This window comes from Catharus ustulatus, chromosome 3 (genome assembly GCF_009819885.2).
Source record: "Catharus ustulatus isolate bCatUst1 chromosome 3, bCatUst1.pri.v2, whole genome shotgun sequence".
In the NCBI taxonomy this organism is placed as follows: domain Eukaryota; kingdom Metazoa; phylum Chordata; class Aves; order Passeriformes; family Turdidae; genus Catharus; species Catharus ustulatus.
This window is the reverse complement of record NC_046223.1, coordinates 11746623-11764651: the sequence shown is the minus strand read 5'-3', so window position 1 is coordinate 11764651 and position 18029 is coordinate 11746623. Positions and strand designations below refer to the sequence as shown.

The 18029-nt window shown below is 43.6% G+C and overlaps 1 protein-coding gene across 9 annotated transcripts in view; it reads left to right on the top strand.

The window, feature by feature from the left end:
* EHBP1 (EH domain binding protein 1) overlaps positions 1–17551 on the top strand; it is a 212207-nt gene extending 194656 nt beyond the window's left edge. For all 9 annotated transcript variants that reach the window (XM_033054322.1, XM_033054320.1, XM_033054323.1 and 6 more), the window contains 4 exons: positions 8461–8560; positions 9678–9751; positions 16242–16356; positions 16538–17551. In XM_033054322.1, the coding sequence (XP_032910213.1) occupies positions 8461–8560; positions 9678–9751; positions 16242–16356; positions 16538–16628 (380 nt within the window). In that variant the 3' untranslated portion in view covers positions 16629–17551. The remainder of the gene's footprint in view (positions 1–8460; positions 8561–9677; positions 9752–16241; positions 16357–16537) is intronic.
* Positions 17552–18029: the final 478 nt, after the last annotated feature.

The window sequence follows — 18029 nt, the reverse complement described above, 5'->3', positions numbered from 1 at the left end:
AATTACTATCACTCATGACAAAGCACCCAAGTCTACTTGTAAATCTACAAGTGAAATAATTTCTCTGCCATACCATCATCCCTCTCTTGCTGGATTTCCAAGCATAGTCTACCATTTTTTCCATAGTTTCAAAAGTTTGAGTGTATCACTTACTAGTGCATGTTTTCCTGAAATTTCTTCTGAAATTGTGCTGTGTGAGCAAATTTGGGTACACAGAGTACCAGAGGGTGATAAAGCACAAGCTTTTGGTTTTACTCAGTGCTAGGATCCCTGCAGACACCTGTCCTTGAGGCATCACTTCCTTACAGAAATCTCCAGGTGTTTCAGTTGAATCTGTCCTCTTGTTGCCTGAATTTTGGGGCACAAAGTTCCTTGGTCTGGATTGATGGTCACATACTTAAAATATATTCCTAATCTTTATCCAGTCCAGCCATTCTGTTTTGGTTGGTTTTCTGCTATTTTCTACTGGCCGCTGTGTCGACTTGTCATGTAGAGAAAATCAGTGGTCGTTCAGGTTTTATCTTCCACAATTTGTCTTTTTGTGGAAGTTTCAGTCCTGTGATAATTTTAGGGTGCCCAGATTGTAGGCCACAAATGTTTCTCTACCTGTGAGTCAGTCCCACTGCAGGAAAATAAATCCTCACACTTGCTGAGATGTGGTCAGAACCCTGACCTTCTGTTTACACAGCTCTCAAAATTTTAAATAACCTCTCTGATTTTTTTATGTTTCAGAAACCAAAGAAATTACAAGTTTCCTGCTTGATAGTAAACTAATTTGGTGTGTGCTTGTGATAAAGGCATTTCCTGGGTGGCAGCTCCATTTCATTAGGATTACAGTACTTTTCGGGGCTGAAATAGAGTCAGACAATGTGCTGCAATGTAACTCTGCCTGGCAGATTCTTGGCAGTCGATTCCTACCTTTATGAGACTCCATTGTGTGGACATCATTGTCTCCTTCTCAGCTGCTCTCAGACAGCAAGTTAGTGGCCCTGAATTTGCCTTTCTAATGTTCTTAGGCATTTTCCCATCCAGCTAAGACTCAAAAACTTATGCTAGGACTCAAAAACTTGTGCTAGGGTTTCATGTGCTAGCTACCAGTTCTGCAGAGTCATCTAAAGAACAGTTCCACGTGCTTATCTGTTGCTAGCTCTTCTTGTTCGTTTTCAGTGGTTTTTAATAACTGAGGAGATCCTCCTGCTCTGAAAGGAGAAAGTGTTCTAGGAGAAGGCTGGGCGTGCTAATCTCAAATCCTGAGGGAGGCCTGAAGTTCAAGGTGGAGCAACCCATGCATTCATGCTCTGAGGTGTCTGTTGTGGACTGTTTTGACACTGATTACTTGGAAAAAATATTTTATCCAAAATTCTGTGTTTTTCCACTAAAGGTAGCATTCTGAAAGCAGAGGAGGGTGATTTTTCAAAAAAATACATCTCTTTTGGGATGCTAGAGTTTCAGTTAGTGAAAAATTGTGGACCACTGGTCATTTAAAAATTTTCACTGTAGCTTCCAGTTGTGACAGAGGCATTTTGCAGTAAATCTCATGTAACTCTCCTTTAGAAAAAAAATCTGTTGTAAATATAGGCTTTTCTGCTCAAGTATTTGTTAAGTTCAATAACTCACATTAAAAACAAGAGCTCATCTGTGCATAAGCTGTTCACAGTGAGCAAGATGAGAAGACTGTTAAAATCAGTGGGAAGTCTACTGCTGACTTGGAAGCATTTGAGACCCTCCACCTGCCTTTGTTAGCAATGTGAAGTTGGTCAGCTAAAACACCCGACACTGTTTCTCATCCCTTCCCGTGCTCCCTTTCAGTAAAAGGGAAAAATATAAAACTGTGAAGGCCACAGCAGATCAGCCCCACTGTCTGGTCCAGAACATTCCACTGTAGTGGGACAGGTATGGGTTGAACCCAGGCAGGGGCAAGAATCTGTGCAGGGGCCAGTCACAGGCTAACCTGGCCCCAGGGAACATTTAATTTAATCTCTAAAAATTAAAGGTTAGCTTGTGTCCTAAAGCAGGAGGATCCAGTTCCTACCTCCCATGGTTTTTTGTTTGTTTATTTGAATATTTATTGCTACAGCTTTGCCTTTCCATATTCAACATTCAACCTGGTTTTAATTCTTGCTGAGCTCTTAGTTTCAACATTGCCTCGTGGCGACGAGTTCTACCGGTAAATGATGAGGCTTTGAGGAAAGATCATTCTTTTTATCGGTTTTAAACACACCACCTTCAATTTCAGTGAATTTCCCCAGGTTCTTATGAGACAAGATGAGACACATCCTAGAACTATTCTTTATTTGCCATTCATGTTCTCCTTCAGGTAAACAAGCCAATCTGTCCACTTGCTTCTAATACAGAAACTTGTAAAAACTTGTCTCTGTGATTGGGTGAATGCAACATTTTTTTTTTAAGCAGACAAATAAAGACAGTGGGGTATGTTTTCAAAAGACCTTCCTGTTAAATTTGTGGAATTCACTGGCATTTGAACAGCTCTCAGTAGTCACCAGGCTTCTGTCAACTGCAAAATAGCTCAGAAAGAGGAGCAAAGCGAAGTCGGCCAGTTTTTGTTGTTATTTGCCCTGCTCCAGTTCCCATGCACTGGCATTCTCCTGCTGGCCTCTTCACCCAAGTGTGTTGAGTGAAGAAAGCTTCTTCTATTCTATTTTAAAACTGTGTGTAAACATCAGCAAATGGATGAAGAATGGGCTCTGTCTTAAGTAGGTTGTTTTTCGTGTAGTTCTGTTGAGATAAATGGGGAGACATGGGAAGATTTCTGTGTTTAACCATGACACCATGGCACACACACTGCACACAGTGCAAATAAAATTTAAAAACAATTACTGCTTAAGACGGCATACAGAGTGATTTCTGTAAACCTGTTATTTCTTGCCAGACTGAATGGGCTGGTTTGGGATGCTGATGTAAACCCTTTATTATTTATCCTCTACAGGTTGTAATTCATTTTTGCACAACAGCTAAATACATTTACATTTAAGGATTTTTAAAAAATATTAATCTATTGTCTTATCTTGACAGATTTATGATGGTATAAAGTGTAGAGGAGTTACTGTATTCATCCATTTACACTGTAAACTAATCTTGTCCCTGCATGTAGTTGCTTTTTCTTCCTTTTAAATGGTATTCTCAGTGTTTTGTAGCACTTTCTTCTCTGTTTTCTTAGCAATGTACAGATTTACTGTGTTAATCCATATTGGATTTATCTCATGTCTAGCTACCCAAACGGCCTAAAAATAATGGGTCTAATGGTACATAGGTACACTGGTAGCTGGCTGAGTTTGAAAGTACTTTCAGCAGGAAAGGAAAAAAAAATTCTTCTTTCAAATTGATTCAGAAGAGACAATTGTCAAGATGCTTCTTATTTAAATAATTTAAGGTATAATTAGTTTACAGTGTAAACAAAAATCCATTTGTAAATCCAGAAGAATATGAAGGAATATGTGTTTGTAAAAGACTGCCAGGAAGCTGTACAACATTAAAATAAGCTAGTTGCTTATATTGTTCTCAGAAAATGGTAATCTATTTGTTACTGTGCTTCTTGAGTATTTTAGACGAAAATTGACTCAAGTTGATTTCAAATAACAATCAGAAAATAAGTGCGATGAGCCACATGAGAAAGGAAAGGGATTTCGGGTTGTGGTTTGTTTTTTTGTTTTTTTTCCTGGCTATCATTAAAATTCTCACTATCACTAAAATTTATTCCAGTAAGGGACAAAATTACCAAACTTTATGCTGCAGCCTCTGTTGAATCCTGAGCAGGAGCTATTACAGTTTGGAATTGCGACTCAGAAGCCAGTAGGAGTTTCTCGTATCTGAGGGCAGAATTTAATGTCTTGTGCTATTTGAGGCTTGGTGTTGGGCTCATTCCTCCATTGAGGAGGGTTCTGGTAGATGTCAAGTGAAGAGAAGAATAGAGCACGCATCCTTCACCACTCAAACCAGACAATGAAATTAGAAAATGGCACTGGGAGTTGATGTGAGAGAATTCCCTTGGATTCCTAGAGGAAGAATAAACAAGAATGAATTAATTAAAAAAAAAAAAAGTAAAACAAAAGACTGGGGGAGAGGCAGAAAGGAAGAGGGGAAAAAGAAAATAAATGAGAGAAATCCTGCAGAAGCTTCCTCCGGTTAAAGTCTGACATTAAAAACTGAATTGACTTTTCACATAAAGGCGTGTGTACTCACTGTTTCATCTGAGTTTCTGGTGCTGCATTTTTCAAATCTCTTACCGAGCAGTTTGCATGCATATGATGTTTGTGGCACTACCCGCTCTTATTTGAAGACTGTTTTCAGAAGTCGTTATTGAACTATAGGATAAAAAGGTATAAGCATAATTACATGTTAAAGAGAATAAATATGTTCTGCTAGATAGTTAACCAGATGAGGTTAAACACGATAAGATGAATTCTGGTCTTTTTAGAAAACTGACAGTCTTCATTTTAAGCTACAATGTAAAGTGCTTTATCCTGAGATTAGGTATTGTGGCAGAAGCTAAAACTGCCTTTTTCCCCTAACCGTGCCGGAATACAACCTCCTTTTCTTTCTGCGCTAACAAGACTGCTTTACCACCACAGCCCACTCTAAGTAATTAAATCAATCCTTTGTACTTACCGTATTCTCCTCTAGTGACGGTACTAGATCTGATTATATGCTTCATGCATATTCAAAGTACAGCACTGACAGCTCTTTAATGAGCTCTTACTTAATCAGTACGAACAATGTTCATCTTGTTCTTTTTTTCCTCATACATTAGAGCTAGGAACAGTTGGGGAAAAAATGAAACATCCAGCATTCATTTGAAAAATATATTGTACTTTGAAAAGTGTCTAAGCTGGAGAAGTTGCATTCTGCCCTTTAAAAGTCTGATGGACAAATTGGATTACTAGTATTGGATTAAATAACAAATGGTTGGAGGAGAAATGAGAAAAGCTCGCTGTGATCACAGGCTTTAATATTTTTTGTTACTTATAAAGCTGAAGGGGTCTTTAACCAGTTATTAAAGTCAGGATTAATTTGTAATGGTCCAACTTACTAGCTTTAAAAGGGTTTTGTTGTTGTTGTTTATCAAAAACAATAGTGTAATGCATGTATTATGGAAAAAATTTAAGTTTAAGATCTGTGGGCTATTTATAGATTTTCAGCATCTTGTACTGGCTTAGATAAGGGGTTTGCATGTGTGGGATCGATTTGTTCTCAAGCATGAGTTTTTTGCTTCATTTAAATAGTCTGTGCAGTTTGTTGTGGTGTTTTTCCCCAAGAACAACACAGATACTTTCCCAATTTAAATTTTCAAGCATTTGTAGCAAGTCAATTAAATACTTGTTTTACACATGGAAAGTGGAAGCAACAACCACCCCAGCAGCAGCTTGGGTTTTACAGAGTGAAAATGTGTTGAAGAAAGGCTTTTTCTAATTTTTTTTATTTAGAAATCGTAAATGTGAGTTTAGCTTGCAGTATTGCTGCAGTAAGAACACTGTTTTTCTTTGTTGAAAGTGTTTCATGTGTATCGTTTCACCAAGTAAAAAAAATGAAGTAATGCTCTAATGCTAGTGTATTTGCCACAGAGTTATTTAAATTTCTTATATATGGGAGTTCATCTTTATTTTGCTTGCCTGAGAAGATTTTGTTTCAGCTCTGTGCACAAGAATTTAAAAGCTGACGGTCAACAAATAAAATATCAGCATCGACTACTATTAATATTGCACACGTGTCATTTCACTGATCAAAAAGGCCTTTGCCGGGGTGAAATTGGCCTTTTTCCAAATTGCAAGCTTTTTCTCAGCTTTTTCTTTTTTGCTCTTTCTTCTTTTGTTGCTGCCCGGGGATTTGTGCCTATCGCAGCCGATATCACATGACTGGTGTCAGGGCATCACATGGGTCCAAAGCGAATACAAAAACAGATTTAAAATTCTGCAAAAACAATCAAGACTTTGTTAATTCACTTTTAAACCAGCCCATTCTATGGATATTGCATGTGCTTTGGTGTCAGCACAGATATATTAAAATAGGCACCTGTGCAGATCTGACACGACAGCTCCAAGATTTACCCAGATCTTTTCTCATTATATGTTGCAACTAAGTGTGTTTAGGAGGAATGCATTAATAGAAAGAAGATTGTATCTTAAGTTTACGTTCTTAACCTGAAATTGCATGGTACAAAAGTCAACGAACTCAGATCCACCATTGAGCCAAATATTTTGGAGACATTTATCTCTCCCATTTCTTTTTCAAGACTTGCAAAATTAAATGCAGCAAGGGATTGTGTTTATAATCTTTCAGCCATAATCCTAGTCCACCCCAAAACTAACAAATTGATTGAAATGTTACTGTAGCCACAGATGTCTGTTTGTGAGAACTTTGCCACATTGCTAGTAAAAAAGCTCATGCATTACAGAATAGATTGGTCATTTTGTAAGGATTAAAAAAAAGCAAAAAAATCCCCTTCTTCTTGACCTCTCCCCTAAATAAGTTTCGAGTACTTGGTGCATTTCAACAAAAGGTTGGTAATACTGATTATTTTCTATTTCCAAAAGCAGACTCTGTTAGATGGACCAATACAGCATCAAGGCCTTTGATCTGTAACCTACCATCAAAGTGTACTGAACTGCTGAATATTGTTGTAAATACCATGGTGTGATATTTTATGTACAGTACTTGAAGTGGTGATATTGGGGGAGAGCATTTCTACATGTCAGATTTCTTCCTTCAGTGCTCCATGCCCCCAGGAGCTGCTTTTGCTTGGAAAAGCACTATGGGTCCATCCATACTTTGAAATGCTCTGCCCTCCCTTTCTCACTGCTAGCAAATTGTAGCCCTAAAAGCACCTTTGCAGGAAATTTCATTGACCAGGCACTTCCCAGGTGTGTAAGTGGATGTGGGTGGATGTCTCCTATCAGAAAGGAGAGCATGACAAATGTAACTTTTTCTAACTGGGTGGATCCACCAGTTCCATCCCAAGCTGACCCACTTCCCTGTTCATCCTCTTTTCCTGCCCTTGTGTGGGTGCCTCATGGCCACAGCAGAAGGAATTCAAGAGTTTGGAGAAGGCTGGCTTCCCTTGCAGGCAGGAGGCTCACAGCCTGGTGAGGGTGTGATTCTCCATGTGGGCTTGCACACTATGGTGGCATTGGGGTGTGAACATGCACGTGGCGAGCACCTGAAACACTCCCATGCAGAAACTTAATACTTTGGTCTAGGACAAAACAATATTTTTCTGGTCTTTCCAGCTCCAGGTGCTAGAAATGGCTTCTCTGCAACTAGGGATCCTATGGTTTAAGTTAATTAGGCAATATCCTCAAGTGTGAAGCACTTTGCATCAGAGATTTCAAACTTCTTTACAAACACCAAAGAATTAACTTTTAGCACCCTTGCAGGATCAGTACAGGTGATTATTCCCATATTGCACACAAGGTGCTTAAACTCAGACATCTACTCATGCTCCTTTGTCTCTATTCCAAGTTTATTCCTAGATTCATTTTAACCCTATGAAATACGTGAGCTTCATAGTTCAGTGAGGACCATAAAGCCTTTGCTTTTCACCTCAGCTTGAGGAATGAGAATGGCAGAAGCACAGCCTCCACAAAGGGCTTTCTCCAAGTCCCTGAGCTCGGAGAGGGTGGAATTTGGCTCAGCAGCCCTGCTACATGGAAAGCACAGTCAGGAGCCTTCTGGATGCTCTTCTGCCTTTTGCTCATGATGCAGGGGTGGTGACACAGTTTTGTGGAGTCTGGTAGAGCTTAGCACTGCCTGCAGGTAGGCTCTGAAGAGTCCTGGTTCTGATCCTGCCTGGGATGGATGGGGACTAGGGAAAGGAGTGCTAGTCCATGCACGCACACATGGGACCCTTGGGTCCCTGGATCCCAAGATGACTTGTATTTGTGCAGATGCTCCCTTTGGTTGCAGTTTAAGAAGAGGAGCAGCTCTTTCCAGCTCATCTGGAAGAGTGGCCTTGAACACAGAAGCTGAACATGTGCCCACACCTTAGCCAAAAGTTCAGGATTAGCATCTCCTCTGCAGCTACTTTGATCCCTGCCACGTCATCCTGTCTGTGCTGGGTTTGCATGGGTGGTGTGGATCTTGCCTACAGGGATGGTTTTTGTGTTTGGTGATGACCAGACATCTTTTACTAGTAGGGTTTTTCACTAGAAGCATTGCAATTATACAGTTCATTTGGGAGAATTTAAAATACACAGTCCTCTTAAAAGGTGTTTATTTAGGTCAGGGCGTCAGCATGATAAAGAACACTAAAATGTATCCTAGAGGATGGCTGCTTTCAAAGATTTATTTATAAAGCAGGCAGGACCTGCAGTCGTATGATATTTTTACCATTTGAGAGTATGCCTTGTCATGCTCAGTGATACTGGCAGCTGATACTCCAAAATCTGAAGTGAAAATATGTACCTCAGTTTGTGAAATGCCACAGTAATGAAGTTCTTTTGATTGCAGGAAGAAACACAGAAGAAGAAGAAGCTATGATGCAGGAGTGGTTCATGCTGGTTAATAAGAAGAATGCCTTAATAAGACGAATGAACCAGCTTTCTCTTCTGTAAGTACAGATGAACATAAGTATTTACAAAAGGATGATTAGCTCTTCAGATAGATGCAAAACTTTTTTACTCTCTTCCCGTTAGGCTTCAAAAAAAAAAACCACCTCAAAAGTGAGTAGTGTGGATGTGTTAGACATCGAGCAACTTGTTTTTCTCATATTTCAGACTTGAAAATGAGAACCATGCAATGACACAGGATTAACCAGAGCTGTGAAAAAAATAAATTAAAGAAATATTAAGCGCTGTTACATTTTCAAAAGCCCGACAGTAGAATAAAATTATAGTTCAGAAATGCACAGATAGATTTGGATTGTGCCTCAGATGAGACAGGTGAAGTCTATTCAGAGAGAGATCCAAATTTGGGTCACTACCTGCTTTGTAGAAAATCCTCAGTCCCATCTCTTCTGAAGGGATGTCAGTAAATCAGTCACAGTGCAGTGATACCACTGATACTGCAAAGTAAGGACAAATTAACCTTTTCTCACGGGCAGTGTTGAGGAAGGGAGAAGGTGCTTCTCGTTTTTAGAGGCATTCTGCCCGAAGTGCTTCTCTTCCAGCTTCTTTCAGTTTGATATTTCTTTCCGTAATGCCACCTAGTGTAGATGCCTGCATACTTCCCTGGGAAGAGCCTCTGCTCACCTATCTGCTGCTGGGTCTGAACTGGGCAGAGGATTTTACCTACAAAATATTAAGCTTTCTAGTCCCTTGTCTAATTTTTACTGTTGATTAGGGCAGAATGTGTATGGAGTAATACTTGCAGTGTCATATTATCTTGGTGAAGAGGTTGATGCTGGATCATTAGATCTAGGGGAATATTTTATACTTTGGACATTCCACAACAGCCATTCCAGAGATGAATATGAAATAATTGCATCCTGTAGTGCAGTGGAGTTAAAGTGACAGAACTAAAGCAAACCTTACATGTAATGAAAATGCTCTGTTACTGAATGGGCCACCTGAGCCAGATTTTAAGTTTGTGTATCATTTGTTTGGAGTAGCTTAAAGTTGAAGAGAAAAGTCAGTTGTGAGTCCTAAAATCAATGTAAGTTAAAGGTGCTTTTAAGTGTTTAATGATTTAGTAATTAACACATTGATGAACATTTGCAACTTGCCTAGGGAAAAAGAACATGACCTAGAAAGGCGCTACGAGCTGCTGAACCGGGAGCTAAGAGCAATGCTGGCTATTGAAGGTAAGAGCAGTGCTGGGGATTGAGGGGGAAAGTGCTCACTTTGGCACCTGGAAGTGCCAAACAGAGGCTTCTCTGTAGCCCATTAGTAATGCTGATATTTACATCACTTCAAGTGATAGCACACGGCAAGTGTGCTGAGGTGCAATCCCATTATTAAGTTTTCTTCAGGATTTAAAAAAAAAAATTAAAAATATCCAAGATATGGGACAAAGAGGTATGGTTTTGTTGCAATAAACTTTGAAAACAAAGTGATGAGGAAGTAGAGAATGTGTCTAGGGTTTACAGTTTTTTGTTGCAGTAGTGCTGTTTTGGCTTTCCTGCAGCATCATGCTGCTTTTGGTGCCACAGAAAAAAGAAGGGGTGACCCACAGAAGAGGGCCTCTTTCTTTTAATGTTTCAGACCCGTTCTACAACAGTAACTCACTGGGGTGGGGGGGAAAGACCCATTGGTTTTGGTGGTAAAACAGTACGTTTGAAAGCAAATATTTCATCACAAGCACCAGCAGGATTAGTGCAATCCTTTGCACAGTTTCTCCCTTCCCTGTGACTCTCCTGTTTAGTCACCTCATCTGAATGGAGGTAACACTCAGGGGAAGATTGACACAGGATAAATGAAACAATTGCACCCTTTCCATAGGGCTTTCCAGTGAATTGTACAATAATCCTTGGGATGATTAATAATAAAAAATAAACATCCAGATAGTTTAAACCATTGCTTGCATTATTTTCTTATTCAAATATCTTAAGTGTTTTCTAATGCTGCACCACTTATACCTCTCAGTCACAAATGCTGCCTTACAGTTCAAAGATGTTTGCTTTAAAGTTAATCCTTTGGGCTCTGTAAAATGGACCTTTTGTCTAATCAATGCAAATTGATTTTGCTATTCTGTATTGACCTCTCAACCCTTTGACTGTCCATGGTAATTTCTTTCTTCACCTGATAAGGTACCTGATCCATAATAAATCAATTCTAATTAGTTTGGAGACTTCACTGGAAGCATAAGTTTGTTGGAAAAAAGCAGCAGGTTTCAGGTAGCTTTTTCATATCGCTCCATCTGTAGTTATATTTTTTGCATAAAACTATCTTCACTGTATTCTTGGATAATCCTGAGTCATAACTATACACATTGCTTTCTGCAGAGACAAGTCAGATTAATTTGGAATCATACTGATGAAATATTTGAAATGTAAAACTGTCTAAAACTAGAGAGGAGCTAAGAACACCTGGATTTAAATCTAAACTTTCGATGTTTAATTGCCTCATAAATGTATACTGCCTTGGAATATCCTAGCAGCAGCCTTTGTATGTCTAGCAGCTTGTGCCATTTACACATTGTCTGGAACAAAAATGTTCTTTTAATTTCTCTTTGTAAGTTCAGAGAGGGATGCTCAAACTCCAGAAAATCATCTTTTTTTTTTTCTCGTTCTCATTTTTTTCTTTTTTTCTTCTTTTTTCTTTTAATATGCTACTGGTGCTATGGTAAAGAGAGGTTTTGGAAGCAAACATAAGTGCTGGAGAATTTTGGTTATTTTGGGAGTTTTTTTAGTTATGCAACAAAGTCCCCATTTAGCAGAAAGATTATTGGTCCTCTAGAACTTTTAACAGTTATCTGCTTTTACCCAAAAAAAAAAAAAAAATTAAAGGAGAAACTCTTCCAGGAAAACACCTGTGAAGACTCAAAATGCGCATTTGTGACATCTCACCTCTTGATGTGTGCATCAGTGTTTTCTGTGTTCAGAAGATGCAAATATGCAACTTTTTGGGAAGCACTGCTAAACCCACACCATTTCCAGTGTGATTTCTCTGAAGAAGCAGGGACAGCCCAGCACTGTCGGCTCAGGGCCATTTAGCCGGTTGCTAATGAGTACTTGGGCTCCCTGAAAGAGTTGAAAAGACAGATCTCACTTTTATCAGCACCAGTGCCAAAACCGAGGTACATGAGCAGGAAAAAAGAATACATGTATGTATACATATATATATATATACACACATGCATATATATATATATATATGTCACAGGATGGGAGCGGTTTGTTTGTGTAAAAGAAAGGTAGAACACACCAACCCAAACTGGAACTTAAAAAAAAAAGTCTTTGAAAGGTGGTAATTACGGTTTTGGTAAATTGCTCTAACTCTTCCACGCCTGACTATGCTGTTTAAAAATCTGTCAACCAATTTACTTAGCTGGTTGATGACAGGGAAAAAAATGAGAGAAAAGAGCTTTGCAGAAGGTGGGAGCCTGCTGATGGCAGATAAAGGCGGCTCTGCCGTGCCTGCTTGGGCAGCGTGCGGGCAGCGCTGGCCGCCGGAGGTGCTTCCCGTTAGGCTGCTCAGTGATGTGAAGACAGTGGCTCCTTCCCGGCCGCTCATCTGCGGGCACCGGGGGCTGAATGGCCTCTTGGAGGGTTACGGCACTTCACGAGGAGCACATGAATGACCCAGGGTGGTAAAAAAAAAGGCATACTCCCCCCCTCCCCCACGGAGCCGTAGAGATAAGAAAGGGAGAGTTAACGCACTGCCTGCTTCCAGCTAGAAAGTGTTCCTCTTGGACTGTTCCGACCGAGAAAGGCCAGAAACCCCTCACTAACAGGCCAAAGACAATGCAGGTAAACGGGGTCCGTTTTCACCTCTTCACATGGCCGGGCGTCCAGCCTGGCTGTTGGGAGCCAGCTGCTCCTGTGCACAAGGTGCTGAGTGTCAGAGCCTGGTTTTTACTGTGCTGCAGCCGGCTGCCGGGATGCCTCACTTTCAGCTACCTTTCCTCTCACTCGTTTCTTTTATTTTTTTCAGTCGAGTTTTAATGCCTCCTTAGAAAAGATAAGTTCATTTTTGCACACCTTGGGGTAGTGTGTTCATTTTCTACCCAAGAAATGGATCTTCTTTCGGATTTTGTACATCTTGATTTATTCTTGGCTTATAGTTTGAAGTGTGTGCTCTTCTAAAAGGATTTATGCATAGGTTCACTATTTTTGTAGTTATGGTTTATATGATAAGCTTTTTATATTTAAAATCAATATGTAATCCTGTGGAGGAGCTTATCCTCTAAAACCCCATTTGTAAATCTATTTTAGCTTTGTTACACCGCGCAGCCACAGTATTCCATAGATTGATTAGGTTCAGCAGCAGAATCCTATCAAATGGCCTGCTCTGATGATGATGCAAACTCTTTCAGGATTGCTAGTTGACTGGAACTAAAGATAAGACCTGACTGCAATCCCCCAATGTGCTCTTTACAAAACTAGTGTTAATTTTCATCCAAGTGCCAGGCTTATTTATTATAGTCGCAAGGTTGAAGGTTTTACTACGAGAACTTTCGACCATTTCTATTAAAGCATTTCTATGGGAACTGGACGTCTGTTTGCTCAAAGTAATTATCAGTTTAAGCAGTGGGGAGAAAAAAAAAAGACAATATGAAGTCAATGAAGATGAATAATTGAAAACATTTCTACTTGAATGTGAATTTAGCAAACTCTGTCATTTTAAACTGCCCGTTGCGAGTGGTGGCACGGGGGCTTTAGCTTTCAACACTTTTAGCTCATATACAGCCTCAGAGCTTAATCCTATTTTTGTCCAGAGAGTAGCTTTTATAACAGTATTATTCTGAAATCTTCAAATTAATCACAGCCCATATTGTAGCTTCCCAGAGCTGCAGTCAGCCTGGGTAACTATATGTGACAGGTGTTATAGGTAATCCTGGCTTAAAAGGCACAACAGGTAGGAATCAAACTTGAACACAGTTGCTTTTTTAAACATAGGGAGGCTTCCCAAAACTACTGCCCAGCAGTATTTTGTAGGACAAAACAAAATTGCAAGGTGGTCACCTATAAAATGTTATTTAAATACTACACTTTTAACCAATTGCTGCTTGACTCTTTATTTATTTTGAGGGAAGGAACGACAGACTCCTTTTCTAGAAATGGAAGTAAAATTGCAAGGGAATATTTCTGCCAGCAGATTTTCTCATGGCGTATTTCAAACATTGATAATAAGCAAATACAGAAAAAAATCAAACAAGCAAAAACCAAAAAAAATGCACAGTTTTGTTCCATGAAATCCTAATAGGATATTATTTACTTCACGGGGCTATAAGATAAAGCAACAAAACCTGTAGCACTTAGGAAGGGACTTAACAGAGAGAAATAGTGAAGGGCTGAGCAAAACATGTACTGAAATATTCTGACTTGTTTGCTCTTTCAAAAACTAAAGCTGCTGCTGCAACTGGAGATGAACAAATAAACAAACAAAAAAAAGAGCTTTAAAAATAAGAATTGAAAACCATCAAAATGGCAAAAAAATATATAAAGTCCAGGTAGAAATGGTGGATTTCAAACCCCTTTTCATCCAGAGCTTCTTGTGCCCAGATGTGCCAAGGAGCCTGAGTCCCAGGACAATTCGCACCTGAAGCCGAGGGAAAGTTAACCTGGAAGTTGGGGTCCGGGCAAACACCCTGAAATCCTCTGCCGTGTCTCTCTCTCTCCTTTTCTGTCTGGCTTGCTGCCGTGGCCCTTTTCAGGGGGATAGTGTCATGCTGAGATCTCACTGCGTGTGAGGGGCTTTATTTGTGGGGCAAAACGCTCCGGTTCGGGAAGCTCTGACTCGCAGAGTGGCAGAGCAGTGTGTTTTAAACGGGTTGAAGTGAAGGAGCTTTGCCCAAAAGGAGCAGAAGGAGAAGCAGCAAAAAAAATCGAGAGAATGATCCGAGAAGCAGCAGCTAAAAGGCTGCTACCCAAGTTAAAGCAGGAAAAAATGGCTTGGATTGCCAGTAATTTTGGCTGCTAACTCCACTTCTGATCTGTGTACACCTGAAAATTATTTCCTTAGCAACGGTGGAGGGGAAAGGATGCATTTAAAAAATAAATAAATAAAGTGGGAAAGGAAAATAAGGAGAACCAGGAAAATAAGGAGAAAAACGAGATAAATAAGAACTCCCGGGAAGTTTGGGCAGTGCCCTGGCAGGCCGGTGCTCCGGGAAGGGCTCTGGTGCCCCTGCTCCGGCAGGACGCGGCCGTGCATGCTCGCCGCTCGCAGTGCCCGCACACGCGTGTGCCGTGGCTTTCCCTGCGTGCTGCTTTTCCCGCGGCTCGCCCGTGGGCCCCGTGTGCCCAGGCAGACGGCGAGGAGGGCGCGATAAAAGCGGTTACACATTCCTGCCTTTCTGCCGCTCTTCCAACCTTCATTGCATGATGATGCATCTAATTTTTAATTTGTAAATACAAGGCTGAATTCCCTCTAGCACCATTTGCTTTCATAAAGCTTCTGAGCAGTTTGCTGTCTTGAATAAATTTGGCTTTGGAGGGGGGTCAGGGGGATTTGAACCACCGCATTCTTGCGGGGTTTGTGAAGATTCACATGGTAACCGGTGGGGAGCATTGTTCGGCTTATCTGAATAAGCACCAGCCATGTGAGTTTTAACATGATCGCCCAGGGCAATGGAGAGCGCGGGTGGGTGGGGGTGAAAGCCAAAAGGACTGCACCCTCTCTCCCCTTCGCCTTCGGGAAGCGCGGCCGGGGAGGAGGAGGACGCCGCCGGGCCGGTGGCTTCTCCCGGTCGTTGTTGGGTTTTTTGGGTTTTTTTTTTTTTGGAAGCTGGTGTCCTCTTTCTCTCCGGCTCCTCAATTGTCCTGCTATCTCCCTCATAATCTACTGCTCCTGCTTTTCATTGTTTACCTTCTTAATGAGGGAGGCGGGGAAGGCTGGGGCTTGACTGACAGCGACAAGCCCTCACGGTCTGGCTGCAGAGCCGAGGGCTGCGGGCGGCCCCGGGGGGCTGCGCCGGGCCGGGCCGGGCTCCGAGGGGCCGCGGCCGCAGGAATCCCTTTGGGAATTGCGAGGCTGCCCGCCCGCCGCTGGCTGCCAGCGCCGGGGCTGGAGGGGCCCCGCGATATTCTGTAGCAAGTGTATTTTTACTTCAAAGTGGGAAATGCTAATTAAGCGATACCTGCCTTTAAAGTAACTGCGGAGCATATGGTGCTCTGTGTGAGATTCCTCCAGCCGCTGAGAGCGGGCGAGGAGCGCGCAGAGAGGAGCCGGGATGCGGGAAGCGGGCATTGCTCCGGGAGGGCAAACCCGGCAGTGGCCGTGCCACAGGAGTTGGGAAAAACAAAACAAATTTAACACTTTAAAAAAAAAAATCCAAACGACCCCCAAATCTCTGCTGAGCTCCCCCAAGCCGTGTAGCCGAAATGCCGCCGGCCTGCGCTTGTCTTTGCGGTAGCCTCGCTGGGAAGAGAGGCCTGGCCCGGGCCGGGCCGTGCCAGGCTGGGTTGGGCTGTACCGGGCCAGGCCGGGCCGGGCTGGGCTGTACCAGGCTGAGTTGGGCTGTGTCAGGCTACACTAGGCTGTACTGAGCCGGGCCGGGCCGTGCCAGGCTGCGTTGGGCTGTACCGGGCCGTACCGGGCCGCAGCGGGCGCGGGTCCCGGCCGGGTTGGCTGTGCCGGGCGCTGGCGGCCGCCGCGCTCACCGCTGCTCTTGTTGTGCTTCTCCCGCAGACTGGCAGAAGACCGAGGCGCAGAAGAGGCGAGAGCAGCTCTTGCTGGACGAACTCGTTATTCTCGTTAATAAACGGGACGCGCTGGTCAGGGACCTGGACGCCCAGGAGAAGCAGTGAGTCGGGCAAAGGGGGAGGAGGGTGTCCCGGCCGAGCCGCCACGGTCCCCACGGAAAGTTTTTCCAAGTCGGCGGGCGCCGGGGCCATGGGGGAGCTCGGCGCGGCCGCGGAGGCGAGCGGGGCCGGGGTGCATCCCGCGCAGCCCCTCACCGCTCCTCCCTCCGCCTCTTTCCGCAGGGCCGAGGAAGAGGACGAGCATTTGGAGAGGACCCTCGAGCAAAACAAAGGCAAGATGGCCAAGAAGGAAGAGAAATGCGTTCTCCAGTGAGCGGCCTTCCTGCGGCGGCAGCGAAATCGCAGCACGGCTTTCTTACGTTCTTAAAATGCCGATATGAGACTGGAAAAAAAAAAAAAAACAAACAGAAAAAGATGTTTTGAAAAAAAAATTAAACTTTTTTTCCATTTTCTTAGGCCAGATCTAGGCTGCGCCGGGCCCCACTCCGTTGTTTTTTCTTTTCCATTCAAGCGAACTCGCGTTGTCCCATGATTTCCGTGTGGGCTCAGCTCTCCTGCCGAAAGCGTTGGAAATGGAATCGCCGAGACCCCTGGCGTGCGGGCGATGCCGGAGATGGGCGGAAGGAGGAGAAGAAATAGTCTGTCCTGGTTTCTGTAGCTGGAGGAGGGCTGAGTTTTGAAATAAAAATGTTTTTGTCGTAATAGGATTAGAGAGGGGGATATAGGAAAAAAAAAATCATTGGGAATGGTTTCATCTAGTCCTGCCATATGTAATACTTAATAAGCTACCTACATTTTATAGTTAGGTCAGATCCACCCCAGTTATTATTAAAAATGTGCTGTATTTACCAGTGGTTTATTACATCAGTTTTACATTTCCCCGGGAGTAGAGCCGAGCTGCTCTGGTTTACTCGGGGGGCTTCTCCCCCAGAGCTGGCACAAAACCCTGGGAGCGGCTGCGAGCGGAGCGGGGCAGCCCGGGGCAGAGACCGGCCCGGCCTGGGACAGCGCGACACTTCCCACCCGCGTCCCCCGCGGACCGGACCGGACCGCGCCGCCCGCTCCGCGTTATTTATTGCGCCCGGCCGCATTCCCCACCGCACCCCGCCCCGTCTGTGTGCCCCCAAGCGTGTCCCGCGCTCGCATCGTCCCTTCGTGGAGCTCGTCTCGTTTATTTATTACAACACCGAGTCATATATAAAATTTTCAATAAAACCCGAATCTTTCTTACCGTAACTGCCGCTTTCCTCTTTACCTGGAAACTCCCTTCACCCCTCCCACCCTCATTCGGCCGGGGAGGGGGCTCGGGGGGGCGGGAAGGGACCGATCCCGGCGGGGTTGGCAGCGGGCTCCGCACCCCGGGCCGGCCCGGCCGCCGCCGCTTCGCCAACGCAACGAAACCCACCGGCCGGAAAAGTTTTTCGTTTGATTTTAATAAAATGCAACTTGGGAAGCGGGAGGGAAAACTTTTCCCCGCGGTGCCGATGCCGCCCGCCAGCGGCGTGGGGGATGCGCGGCCGAAGCCCGGCTGCACCCGCGGGCAGCGGAGCGGGCAGAGGAGCCCGAACCCTGCGGGGTCGCGGCTGCCGCTCCGCGAGGAACCGCAGCAGCGCCGGCGGCTCCAGGTACGGCCGCGGCCCGCTCCGCCAAAAAGAGTCTCCCGTGGAGGAGGAAAGCGCCCGGTTTTGTGCGAGCGGCCGCCGGTGCCGCGGAA